Source organism: Grus americana, chromosome 3 (genome assembly GCF_028858705.1).
Source record: "Grus americana isolate bGruAme1 chromosome 3, bGruAme1.mat, whole genome shotgun sequence".
NCBI classification, from domain to species: domain Eukaryota; kingdom Metazoa; phylum Chordata; class Aves; order Gruiformes; family Gruidae; genus Grus; species Grus americana.
The window spans coordinates 18,408,502-18,422,307 of record NC_072854.1 but is presented as its reverse complement, the minus strand read 5'-3'; the positions used below and the strand labels follow the sequence as shown (position 1 = coordinate 18,422,307).

Sequence of the window (13,806 nt, the reverse complement as noted above, 5' to 3'; positions counted from 1 at the left end):
ACCTGAGCTGTAATACATTGCTATGGAAAGCCGGTCTTGTAACAAACTTTGAATTTTGTTCTTTTATGCCCCTGTACAGAAGTGCTTTTGGATCCATGTCGGACTTGGTGTCCATCCTCTACTTGCCAGGCAGTTTGCCAGCTCCAGGAATCAAGCCCACAGGACCCCCAGCTTGTCCAGTGCAAAGCCTGTGACATTGAGTTCTGCTCTGCTTGCAAATCTAATTGGCATCCAGGTCAAGGCTGTCAAGAGAACATGCCAATCTCTTTTCTTCCAGGAGAAACAAGGTAAAGCATTGCAAATGATCAAGTATTTAGAAACAAAACACTCAATCTTTGAACAAATCGGAGTATGAATAGTAAAGAGGCATTTTCCCAATATTTTGTTTTAAAGCTGTTTCCTTCACTTAGTCATTCCTGTTCTTTTACTGCTGTGTTCCAAAACTGGATAGCTCTTGGCAGCCTCACTCCTTGCCAGCATTCCCGGCAAAGCACAAAGGGGCTCCTTGAGTCTCTATCATCTGCCCTTTTGCCCCAGTGGGAAAAATATGATATGCAGGCAGCTCATGGGCTTCCCTTCAGAGCAGATCTCACTGCTGCTGCTATTCTGGACAGCACGAGGGTTGGTAACATCATGCCAGACAGTGATTTTTAGGATACTCTGTCAATCATCCTAACTGCTGCACATTTGGCCGATGATCTTAAGTTCTGTTTCAAGCTGTTTCCAGTGGCATGCTGCAGCCAGTGAATAAGAAAGGCCGTTGTGCATGTGTTCCACTTAATGTTTGGTCTTTTTCAAAGATTGTACAGCAGTTCAAAGTATCATTAAAACCACAGCCAGCCTTGGACTTAGCTATTCATAACTTGTCTTCTTTCAAGCTTTGCTGTAACAGATGACTAGCTACGATGCTATCTTAGAATCATTTAGGTTGGAAAAGATATTTAAGATCATTGAGTCCAGCCATATACCTAATGCTGCCAACTTCACCACTAAACCATGTCCCTAAGCACCACATCCACACGTCTCCAGGGATGGTGACTGAACCACTTCCCTGGGCAACCTGTTCCAATGATTGATTCTTTTGGTGAAGAAATTTTTCCTAATATTCAATCTAAACCTCCCCTGGCACAACCTGAGGCCATTTCCTCTCATCCTATCAACTTTACTTGGGAGAAGAGACCAACACCTGCCTGGCTACAACCTCCTTTCAAGTAGCTGTAGAGAGTGATAAGGTCTCCCCTCAGCCTCCTCTTCTCCAGGCTCAACAACCACAGTTCCCTCAGCTGCTCCTCATAGGACTTGTGCTCTAGAACCTTCACCAGCTTCATTGTCCTTCTCTGAACATGCTCCAGTACCTCAATGTCTTCCTTGTACCAAGGGGCCCAAAACTAAACCCAGTACTTGAGGTGTGGCCTCACCAGTGCCAAGTACAGGGGGACGATCACTTCCCTACTCCTGCTGGCCTCACTGTTCCTGATACAAGCCAGGAAGCTGTTGGCCTTCTTGGCCACCTGGGCACACTGCTGGCTCATATTCAGCTGGCTGTTGACCAACACCCCCAGGTCCTTTTCTGCCAGGCAGCTTTCCAGCCACTCTGTCCCAAGCCTGTAGCGTTGTGTGGGGTTGTTGTGACCCAAGTGCAGGACTTGGCACTTGGCCTTGTTGAACCTCATAGAGTTGGCCTTGGCCCATCAATCCAGCCTGTAGACCCTTCCTACCCTCGAGCAGATCAACACTCCCACCTAACGTGGTGTTGCCTGCAAAATTCCCGAGGGTGCACTCGATCCCCTCATCCAGATAATTGATAAAGACATTAAAGAGAACTGGCCCCAGTACTGAGCCCTGGGGAACACCACTTGTGACCAGTCACCAACTGGATTTAACTCCATTCACCACAACTCTCTGGGCCTGGCCATCCAGCCAGTTTTTCACCCAGCAAAGAGTATGCCCGTCCAAGGCATGAGCAGCCAGTTTTTCCCAGAGAATGCTGTGGGAAATGGTGTCAAAGGCTTTACTAAAGTCCAAGTAAACAACAGAGAATCATAGAATGGTTTGGGTTGCAAGCAGCCTTAAAGACCATCTAGTTCCAAGCCCGTGTCATGGGCAGGGACACCCTCCACTAGACCAGGTTGCCCAAAGCCCCATCCAACCTGGCCTTGAACAACCTGGCCCCATTCCAGGGATGGCATATCTACAACTTCTCTGGGCAACCTGTTCCAGTGTCTCACCACCCTCATAGTGAAGAATTTCTTTCTAATATCTATCTCATCTAAATCTACCCTCTTTTAGTTTAAAGCCATTACCCCTTGTCCTGTTACTACATGCCCTTGTAAACAGTCCCTCACCATCTTTCCTGTAGGCCCCTTCAGGTACTGGAAGACTGCAATTAGATCTCCCCAGAGCCTTCTTTTCTCCAGGCTGAACAATCCCCACTCAGCCTGTCTTCATAGGAGAGGTGCTCCAGCCCTCTGATCATCTTGATGGCCCTCCTCTGGACTCGCTCCAACAGCTCCATTCTTATGTTGGGGGCCCCAGAGCTGGACACAGTACTCCAGGTAGGGTCTCATGAGAACAGAGTAGAGGGGCAGATCACCTCCCTTGACCTGCTGGTCACACCTCTTTTGATGCAGCCTTTCCCTCATGCACTAAGCAGGTCATCTTGACATAGAAGGAGATCAGGTTAGTCAAGCAGGACCTGTCTTTCATAAACTCATGCTGACTGGGCCTGGTCACCTGGTTTTCTTTTACATGCCATGTGATGGCACTCAGGATGATCTGCTCCATAACCTTCCCTGGCAGCAAGGTCAGACTGACAGGTCTGTAGTTCCCCGGATCCTCCTTCTGGCCCTTCCTGTAGATGGGTGTCACATTTGCTAACCTCCAGTCAACTGGGACCTTCCCGGTTAGCCAGGAGTGCTGATATATGATGGAAGGTGTCTTGGTGAGCACTTCTGCCAGCTCCTTCGGTACTCTTGGGTGGATCGCATCTGGGCTCATAGACTTGTGTGTGTTTAAGTGGTATAGCAGGTCCCTAACCATTTCTCCTTGGATTATGCGGGCTTCATTCTACTCCCTGTCCCTGTCTTCCAGCTCAGGGGCTGGGTACCCAGAGGACTACTGGTCTTACTGATAAAGATGGAGGCAAAGAAGGTATTAAGTACCTCAGCCTTTTCCTGATCCTTTGTCACTATGTTTCCCCTCACATCCAATAAAGGATGGAGATTCTCTTTAGCTCTGCTTTTGTTGTTGATATATTTATAGAAATGAGTTCTTAGTCAAATATTCTCTTCCACCTGTTTTTTGTGTGTGCTTGACCAGAACTGAAGCTTACTGAACTTCATGGCAAGGTAAAAAACTGAATCTATTTTCCTTAGTGTTTTGATTACTTTTCGTTTTTATTTCATGCTTCAGTCTTTACTCCACTGAGGTTTGTTTTTTCATTATTTTGGAGCATAATGTGCCAGTAGCAGTTTGTGCTACCATGTGTTTTAGTTTCCTATACAGTTTTTGGATTCAAAGCATTTTTCAGTAATACGCTTGCCCCTAGTGTGACTAACAAGTGTGTGTCCTTTTATCCTGCCATTAGGTCAATCAATCAATCAAGGGTCAGTCCTGTTTTCCAGCAAACTGTTCATTCCCCATCAGTTGTTCTTATATCTCCCACTAGCAGTGCCTGCAGGAAATGTCATTTGTTAAGGGACATTTTATTTGTTAGTGTGCATAAAGCCTGCATATGGTAGAAAGCTCAGTACTCAAGGGAAACAAATGTTCTGCCAGTGTTTCCACATTCCTCTGTTGTGCCCACTATATGAGGGGATATCCTGTGGTTTTGCACAGTTATGCAAAACAAGAAGAGGTAGTGCTGACCGTAACTCACAAACCATGACTTGTTGGTTCTTGATTTGGAGGGAAATTCCTAGGGAAGATCCTCAAAGATGGCAGAGACGAGCAATCTCTCCCTGGTTCCCCAGTCCAAAGGAATGTAGTCTGGGCTTGTTGTACTATCAAGGGATTGCTTCGTCTTCTTTTCTGAGAAAGAAGAAAGAAGGAAAAAGAAAAATTATTGTGTTGGGTTTGTGTGACAGGGTTTAGGTAGCGGGGGGGGCTACAGGGGTGGCTTCTGTGAGAAGCTGCTAGAAGCTCCCCCTGTGTCTGACAGAGCCAATGCCAGCCGGCTCTAAGACGGACCCGCCGCTGGCCAAGGCCAAGCCAATCAGCGCCTCTGTGATAACATATTTAAGAAGTAGAAAAACACTTAGAGAGAGAGAGCTTTTGCAGCCGGAGAGAGGAGTGAGAAGATGTAAGAAACTCTGCAGACACCAAGGTCAGTGAAGATGGAGGGGGAGGAGGAGCTCCAGGCGCCGGAGCAGAGATCCCCCTGCAGCCCGTGGTGAAGGCCATGGTGAAGCAGGCTGTCCCCCTGCAGCCCATGGAGGAAGGATGAGGGGGTGTAGCGATTCCACCTGCAGCCCGTGGAGGACCCCACGCCGGAGCAGGTGGAGGCACCTGAAGGAGGCTGCGGCCTGTGGGAAGCCCACGCTGGAGCAAGTTCCAGGCCGGACCGGTGGACCTGTGAAGAGGGGAACCCACGCCAGGGCAGGTTTGCTGGCAGGACTTGTGACCCCGTGGGGGACCCCACGCTGGAGCAGTTTGCTCCTGAAGGTCTGCACCCCATGAGAGGGACTCCATGCTGGAGCAGGGGAACGATGAGAGGAGTCCTCCCCCTGAGGATGAAGAAGCAGCAGAAACACCGTGTGCTGAACTGACCGTAACCCCCATTCCCCATCCCCCTGTGCCGCTGAGGGGGGGAAGGTTGAAGCCGGGAGTGAAGTTGAGCCCGGGAAGATGGGAGGGGTGGGGGGAGGTGTTTTAAGAGTTGATTTTATTTTCTCATTCCTCTACTCTGTTTTGCCTAGTAATAAATTAGATGAATTCCCTCTCTAAGTTCGGTCTGTTTTGCTCGTGACGATAATTAGTGAGTGATCTCTCCCTGTCCTTATCTCGACCTACAAGCATTTCGTTATGCCTTTTCTCCCCTGTTTAGTGAATGAGGGGAGTGAGAGAGCGGCTCTGGTGGGCACCTGGCCTCTAGCCAGGGTCAACCCACCACAGTCTTTTTGGCGCCCAACGTGGGGCAGGAGAAAATCGAGATAAGGACAGTAATTGGAAGAGGTAACGAGCAAAACATTGACTGAACGTAGATTGAGAGTGAAATAGCGGTGAAGGGACGGGAGGTGGATTCTGTGTGTATTGTCTACTCTTGTTTAGTGTTGTGATAGTGTTGCTTTGATTCTGGTGGGGGGAATTCTTTTTCTTTTTCCTTGTTGATGTGATTAGTGTGTGTGTAGTTTTTCTGTTGAATGTATGTTTTAATAATTCTTAAATATGTGATTCACAGAGGCGAGGGGTGGAATGTGTTGGGTTTGCGTGGCAGGGTTTTGGTAGCGGGGCGGGGTTACAGGGGTGGCTTCTGTGAGAAGCTGCTAGAAGCTCCCCCTGTGTCTGACAGAGCCAATGCCAGCCGGCTCTAAGACGGACCCGCCGCTGGCCAAGGCCAAGCCAATCAGCGCCTCTGTGATAACATATTTAAGAAGTAGAAAAACACTTAGAGAGAGAGAGCTTTTGCAGCCGGAGAGAGGAGTGAGAAGATGTAAGAAACTCTGCAGACACCAAGGTCAGTGCAGATGGAGGGGGAGGAGGAGCTCCAGGCGCCGGAGCAGAGATCCCCCTGCAGCCCGTGGTGAAGGCCATGGTGAAGCAGGCTGTCCCCCTGCAGCCCATGGAGGAAGGATGAGGGGGTGTAGCGATTCCACCTGCAGCCCGTGGAGGACCCCACGCCGGAGCAGGTGGAGGCACCTGAAGGAGGCTGCGGCCCGTGGGAAGCCCACGCTGGAGCAAGTTCCAGGCCGGACCGGTGGACCTGTGAAGAGGGGAGCCCACGCCAGAGCAGGTTTGCTGGCAGGACTTGTGACCCCGTGGGGGACCCCACGCTGGAGCAGTTTGCTCCTGAAGGTCTGCACCCCATGAGAGGGACTCCATGCTGGAGCAGGGGAACGATGAGAGGAGTCCTCCCCCTGAGGATGAAGAAGCGGCAGAAACACCGTGAGATGAACTGACCGTAACCCCCACTCCCCATCCCCCTGTGCCGCTGAGGGGGGAAGGTTGAAGCCGGGAGTGAAGTTGAGCCCGGGAAGATGGGAGGGGTGGGGGGAGGTGTTTAGGTGTTTTAAGAGTTAATTTTATTTTCTCATTCCTCTACTCTGTTTTGCCTAGTAATAAATTAGATGAATTCCCTCTCTAAGTTCGGTCTGTTTTGCTCGTGACGATAACTAGTGAGTGATCTCTCCCTGTCCTTATCTCGACCCACAAGCATTTTGTTATGCCTTTTCTCCCCTGTTTAGTGAATGAGGGCAGTGAGAGAGCGGCTCTGGTGGGCACCTGGTCTCTAGCCAGGGTCAACCCACCACAACTATCTAGATATACAAAATATTTACCTGTGAACTAGCTGCTGCTCATCTGATATATTTCAGGAGGAAAATGTATAATATCTATTAGTATCCCTAGATAATAAAAACAGTTGGTAAATTACATGGTAAAGAAAATGTGCTGACTCTTATGTAGATGCTGTGGTTGTTAAACAATTTTTCTAGAGATACGTTTGAAAAAATAGAATACAGCCAAAATACCTGAATAACAAAACTCAGTTGAATACCTGGATCTCTACTAATTCATCTTTTCTTTTCCTTCTTTTTTTTTTTTTTAATAAAAAGGTAGGCTTACCTTCTTAGCACAATTCTTAGAAGTTCTTTTCTTCATGGCCATACATCTTATTAATTCCTCACTATGTCCCATAGTTCAGTTTTTAAAATGGAAGAAGATGACGCTCCAATCAAACGCTGTCCAAAGTGCAAAGTTTACATTGAACGAGATGAAGGCTGTGCCCAAATGATGTGTAAGAACTGCAAACATGCCTTTTGCTGGTACTGTCTGGAATCTCTTGATGTGAGTACATGCCATGCACTCTGGTTCTCAGAAGCTTAGAAGTTCATTGCTTTCCCACCCAGCTCTCTCATTAATCAATTAAATAGTAGCTCACTAGCTTCTGCCCAGCTTGGTGGACCACAACCCATCATCATCCCATTGATAGGATTTGTATGCTCTGTTTTACTTGTCTGACCTTTGTGATCTTAACATTTCACCTATGTGAGATAGGAAATAATCATTATAAAGTAAAATATTATGAAAATTCTGTTGCAGGTTTTACATGGTAACTAACATGGGGTTGGGTGGGGGTTTTTTGCTTTTTTTTTTAATAATACTTCATTTAGTATTGACTTCTCAATGTTCCCTTTTTTGAAGTAGTTACAGGATGAGTATAGCAACGTGCTCAGAATGTGGAAGTTTATCAGACAAATTTTAGGTTTGGTGCGTCACCATGCAGGAGTCTAGCAGTCAGATTTGTTTACCATTCATTGTATTCTGTGGGACAAGAAATAGATCTGACATATGAAAAGGAATACAATGTTCTCCTAACACCAGGAATTTGTCAGTCTATAAGCTGCTGATGTCATATGTTTATGTTTGGGTTTTTTTAAATCAGCCTGTTATCATGCCCAAGGATCAGAGTATATACAATGCACAACATCTGTTTCCATGTCCCGTTTTATTTTATAGCATTGTTAACAATAGCAAAGGAAATGTTTTAGGTTCCCGAAAACTACTCTGACTGTTCAGATCCTGTGGCTGTCCCATTTGAATGCTTTACTAACAGTTCCTAAGCCACAGGCTTCTCACGTGCTCAGTTAAAAAGCAGTGTTCCCTTGGAACTAGCCCTGCTATCTTGGCTGGTTTGCAAAAGGATGGCAGGACAGATGGGGAAATAATTTCTTAAAAAATCTGTATTGTCCTTTTATTCTTCAGCTAGTAAAAGGAGCCAAATTTGGAAAGTCTGCGATACAGGCATTCACTTTGCTCTTTCTGTATGTGTCTAAAATATATGCAATGAGTGGCTTATCTTCTTGGATCCTCTTGCTAAACCCCATACTAGCATTTAAATATGCAGCTTGAGAACCTTTGGGAGAAGAATTTATTACAGATATACAACACTTGTTAAACAAACCTGTTCGTGAAGATGCTTAACTGTAAACAAAGCACTTTGGAAAGGCTGGACCTGGCCATATCCACTTTACTAAGCTTTTATCTTCCTGTACAATTCCTGGTTATAAGTTCTCAGGAAATAGTGTTTTGTAACTTGCTGAACAGTGTGTACTTCTGTTTATTAACTACCTTTAAATATAATATTTTGTAGGATGATTTTCTCCTTATACATTATGACAAAGGACCATGTCGAAACAAGCTGGGACACTCCAGGGCATCTGTTATCTGGCACAGAACACAGGTAAAGCTCAGGTCTTTAAAAGCTCTGTACAGTCACAGTGCCTTCCTTTGCCTTCTCATTTTATCACCTTAGGGTAAAATTCTGGCCCAAATGGTAACTGATTTTCATAGCAGATTTAAAGAGGGCAGTACCTTCGAGAGGACCAGTTAGCTCTCCTAGAGGGGACACTCCTTATCAGAAAACCACTGAGAACTAGAAAGGGTGCATTTCACAGCCAGCTCAGTGCCAATCAGGATATGTTTTCAGTAAACCTGGAGGACAAACCAGGTTGCCACCATCCATACTATTAACAGGGAAGCTCATCCTGCAAGGGATCTTTAGCTCTGGATCCAGAACTGGAAAGGAACTAGCCTGAGTATGCTCAGTATCTTGCTATGGACTCCAGTTGACTCCTTCATGTAGGTTGGGTAGAGGGTAACCTAGTGAGCTTCTCAGTAGTTCGAAACAGATTCAAACTGATAATTATAAAGAGTGTGGGGATACCTCTTGTAGTCTAGATCCCGTCTTGCTTGACCCAGCATGAATGCTGGTAATGGAAGAGCTCTCTGCACTACTTCAATGCATACAAAATAAATGCTAGCGTGTGACTTAGTCCAATCTACTGCCTTTACAGTCACTTCAGAGATACAGAGACATCTGGGTATCTGAGTCATCTCTTCCTAAATTAACTGTGTGCCAGTAAATATCTACCTTAGCTTGAGATGAAGTCTTTTTCATGAAGTACAGATTTCTTTCCATTTGAGCATAAACTCCAAGTCTAGAGAATAAACCCCGAGTCTGGACAAACAGCTAAACTGAAATAAAAGGAGAAGAATCACACCCTTCTCCCTCCACATACACCCCTGGGTGCCTGAGCTATGGACAGGGTTTTGCTTGGCTTAGCCAATGGTATCTTAGAAGTGTGTGGGTGCATAAGCTTTCTTGATAGACCTGTAATATGAGGTGATTAATCTGATATTTGGAATCTGTTCTTAGCCACAGCAGTTAGTGCAAATATGTTTGATAGACAGTATGTTTGATGTTCTGGTCGTTGTTGAGAAAGTAAGTGATAATTCTCCACCAATTAGGATATAATTCTGCTAAACCCCCAAGAGCCAAATCAACATTGCAATCATTTCCCTATGTTAAGTTCCTTTTAGTATGTATCCAAGGCAAATTGAGATGAGCCTTTGGTTTGTTCTTTGTGGATTTAAAAAACAATATTTCTTTTGGCCAGAGGGAATGACTTGATGCTGAGTAGGGCAGCAACTTCTTCAGAAGCAACAGAACCAAGTAGGAAGTGAGTAAGTAACACTCAGCCAGCAGTTTTGTTTAAAAAACAAACAAAAGCCACACAAAAAACCCCCAAAATAACAAACAAAAAACCCCAAACAAAATTAATGAATTCTTTGATGGCGTATTGAGGCAGAAAGGAAGGTGTAAACAGTTATCTCATAAAAATTACCAGTAGTCAATCTGGTCTACTGAATTGCTAACTTTCAGCTTGGCTCTGTCTGACCAGTACACTCTTAGCCTGGGCTGCAGAGAGCTAGGCAAGGGTGTGCTGCCACCAAAGAGCAGTATGGCAATAGTTGTAGCTCATGGTTTTTAAAGGAGATGAGAATTTAGCTTTGATTTATGTCTGTAGTAAATAAATGCAAAGATTAGTAAATGGCAGTTGCATCAGATTGTCAGCACCTCCAAAAAAAGAATGAGTAATGAAACGTGCACACCTCTGAAGCTGAAAAAGAAATTGCTCTTGGCAAGAAATAACATTGTTAGGGCAAGGAAGTTTGAGCTCCTTATCCCTGGACATCCGAAATCCAAGACTGAGCGAGCTTGGCGCAGCAGGCGGCGGGCGGCGACTGCTGTCCCACAGCGCCATCTCCCGCAACCGGCCTTCCCTCAGCCCCGCTCAGAATCCCTCGGTACTGGGGTTGCAAATGGAATTACGTAGCGATCAGAACGAGAAATAGTCCGTGGCTGAAAAAAAGTACTAGTAAATCATCACATCTATACCTTGGCTAATTAAATATTTGCCAGTTAATTGAAGCGGCATATCTAGCCCTGGCTAGAAGAATTCTTTAATGAGTACTGCACTCTAATTTCATTTTGCCTTCTGTTGTGAGGTTTTGCCAGCAGATTAGCATTCCACTCCTGCCTTCGTTATTCAAAATTATTCACAGACACTCTCATGTGAATAAATCTGAATTATTTTCTCAAATAATTTGCAGTCATGTTGTTGCAGCATTACTCTTACAGTTGCCTACGGCAAATGGGAAACTTCCTCGGGCAATGAATCTCAACTTGAAGGTTCTTTAAATAATTCTCCAAATTTAAACTCTGTAGAAGCTAATTGAGTTTGGCGCACTGACAGGATGGGTACGTCTGTGGTCCTCTGTCCATGCTGGAAGAGAATGATCAATAAATGTAAAAGGAAAAAAATATGCTTTTAGATAGAGTTAGGTCATGTCCCCTGAAGCAGCAGAATAAGCTCAGGTCTGACTGCAAAAAACCATTTGGCATACGCAAAGTCCTCATGTTGTCCACAGTGCTTGTAATCATTTGTGGCTGAGATTCCAAACCTTGTGTTACTGCTGGTGGGAAGTTTGTGGGAGTCTTCCCAGCTTCTCTGTGAACAACACCAAAACCTTGACTGATTCTTTTTGAAGATTTCTCCTGCAAAAAGGGAAGCACCTGAAAGTGGGAGTCTCTAACTCTTATGTAATCTTGATCCTGATTTTTAATATTTAGTTTTGATCAAGAAAAAGTATCCAATCAGTTGCTTCATCAATTGTTTGAGATATAGCAAAACTCAAAAAAGCAAATAACCACGTGCATCACTTTGTGTGATGGAACTGAGTTGTGTGACACGGCACAGTTCTGACTGGAGCAATGAAACATGCATGTGTGCTCTCTGATTTCACTCGGGTTTACTGATCGCAGGAGCTGACTGTAGCATACACTTGGGGGGAAGTCTGGGCTCTGGTAAGGTCAATGGCATGTGCTGAGATCCTTTTGAAGGACACTGATGATGCACAGATGTCAGCAGAATGTAGACAGTTGTTATCCCTAATGCAATGCTATTCCTTTCTCTTGCAGGTGGTAGGAATTTTTGCAGGATTTGGTCTTCTACTTTTGGTGGCCTCCCCTTTCCTTCTACTTGCTACACCATTTGTTCTGTGCTGCAAGTGCAAATGTAATAAAGGAGATGATGACCCTCTTCCTACCTAGACTGAGAGGAGACTGGACTCATCACAACATGTGTTTTGATTTTATTGTTGCTGTTGATATTTCCCTCTTGCACTTACATTGCTGTAGCCTTACTTGCCCCGTTCTGCTTTGCATTGACACACAGTCTTGGTTCCAGGAACTGTGGTTACGACTGTGGCATAGATCAATTGATAATAGACAAGGAGGGTAATGGAAGGCAAGTTTGGTGCTAAAGGGAGACGATGGACCCAGATAGCTATCTGAAATGAAGAGGTGATACTGCTAAAAATAATGCAAAAAGTTTCTGTTGCCCTGCTGGTGGACTTGGAACTGTGCTGAATGACATCAGCAAAACAAGCTAAAAATGCATACAAATCTAAACTTTTTGCATATCTGTTTGCTTCAAAATTTGGTGTCTTATTCCTGTATATATTTAAGTTGCCTATCACTTAAATCGGATAGTCAACTTAGTGTGACTTTACCATGTTTATTGCACATCTGGTTTTGTTAAAGCCATCAAAATGTCCTTTTTAGTAAGTATTTTTCCAAGTATAACAAATTCAATAAGGTGCATATAGGCCATCCTATGCCTTTCTTGAAATTTGGGGAGGATTAGAGGGACAAAGTTGGTCCTGTTGCCTTCCAGGAATTTTTTGAAGTCTTTTAAGAAATTTGATTGAAAGCTACATTTTAAAAATGAACTGATGAAGCTGTAAGGTTGAGTGGTGACACAAACCTGCTATCTAATCAAGGTTCTTTTACAAATGCATTGATGGTATTGATTACCGCTGGACCACTAGTGTTTTTCTGAATTGTTATTTTTTGCTGTTGTTTAGGGTTCTGCTACACTTACAGGGCTACGTAACTTCTAATCCAGGTATCTTAATCTTTTTATATAGATATATATACACAATCCTATTTAAACCAAATGTGTAAATAGCTGTGCTATTGAAATATTTTGGAGGTTCAAGATAGCTTGCTTCTGCCATTAGGGCAATTATTAAAAAATACAGGACTAACTTTACTATTTAGCAGGCTCTTGGGTTATCAATGAATCTTTCATTTTAAGTATAAAGATTCATCAGGGTTATGCCTGTAGTTAATAATAAAAATGCCTGGGATATTTGTAGAAGTTGTGCTTTACATTTAAACTGCTTAGCCCATTTTCAGAGGTAGTATCGTATGATGTATGATGTATGCTTTTAATAACAATACTGTGATGAAACAAGTTTTCATTGAAGAAATAATCACTTGATTTGGTAGTTTTGCGGAATTCACAGTGCTGTGTTTCCAGGGTGGTAAGGCGTGCTAGTCAACATGCTATTAATCATTGTAGTTTCTCTTTAGAAATATTTTGTTGAAAACCATTTTGCTCTGATTTTAAAGCCTACAAGAATTTGACTAATAACTTCTTGCCATGAAATATGAAGCACCTGAAACAATGTGTATATCTGTGTGTAGTACTGAAGGAAAACATTCTTTTGAATGGCTTGTGGACTGAAGTTTGACTGTAGTTTTTTCATCATCATTTTTTTCTGTGCATTACTAATGTACTGAGATGGATCAATACGTTGAAGCCAGGACAACTTTGCACTGAAAATGTATTAAGACCCTTAAATGCAACTGCTTCTGGCTGCTGTCACAGGCTGGGAATATGTTTTCATAGCTTAAGCATAAGGAAATCACTCCTTTCTTTATTATCTTTTGTTTTATACTGTTAAATAAAAAGACTGGAGGGTACAATTTTGAAAAGGGCCGCTGTCTTTTTATCAAACTACTCTTCAATTTCTTCTCCTCCCAAGTTTAATGGTATCCAAATTCAAACTATATCTAACCACAGATTTTAGCTTCCGGTGCTGGAGTTTATCTGCAATGCACTTATTTGGCCTGATTTTAATGAGTGCAGCCATTATAGCGTGACCAAAAACAATAGCTGGTTTCCAGCAAATCTGAGCTCCTTGTGATCTCTTCAGGTTATTTATAGCGATGCACAGTTCAGACCTTTACTTGGATTATCATTTTTTTGTCATCACAGGTTTTTTAGTATTTTAGCTGTATTTGTTATTAAAAATTGCTTAGTTGTTCAGAACAACTATCCGTAGGGAAGTCTGGGTAGTGCATTCGATCCGCGTGTGCCAGCCCCCAAGGGGTCTGTGAAGCACTGCTGAGTTCAGTGGGCAGCAGCCCAGTTCATCTCCCCAGAGGTACCCTAAGCC

At 44.0% G+C, this 13,806-nt stretch overlaps 1 protein-coding gene across 4 annotated transcripts in view; it reads left to right on the top strand.

The window, feature by feature from the left end:
* The window catches only part of RNF144A (ring finger protein 144A), a 70,294-nt gene extending 56,777 nt beyond the window's left edge, over positions 1-13,517 (top strand). For 3 of the 4 annotated variants that reach the window (XM_054820981.1, XM_054820980.1, XM_054820979.1), the window contains 4 exons: positions 80-287; positions 6,855-7,002; positions 8,309-8,398; positions 11,480-13,517. In XM_054820981.1, coding sequence (XP_054676956.1) covers positions 80-287; positions 6,855-7,002; positions 8,309-8,398; positions 11,480-11,611 — 578 coding nt within the window. In that variant the 3' untranslated portion in view covers positions 11,612-13,517. Of the gene's footprint in view, positions 1-79; positions 288-6,854; positions 7,003-8,308; positions 8,399-9,614; positions 10,214-11,479 lie in introns of those variants that run through there. The other variant, XM_054820982.1, reaches the window with a different exon arrangement.
* Positions 13,518-13,806: the final 289 nt, after the last annotated feature.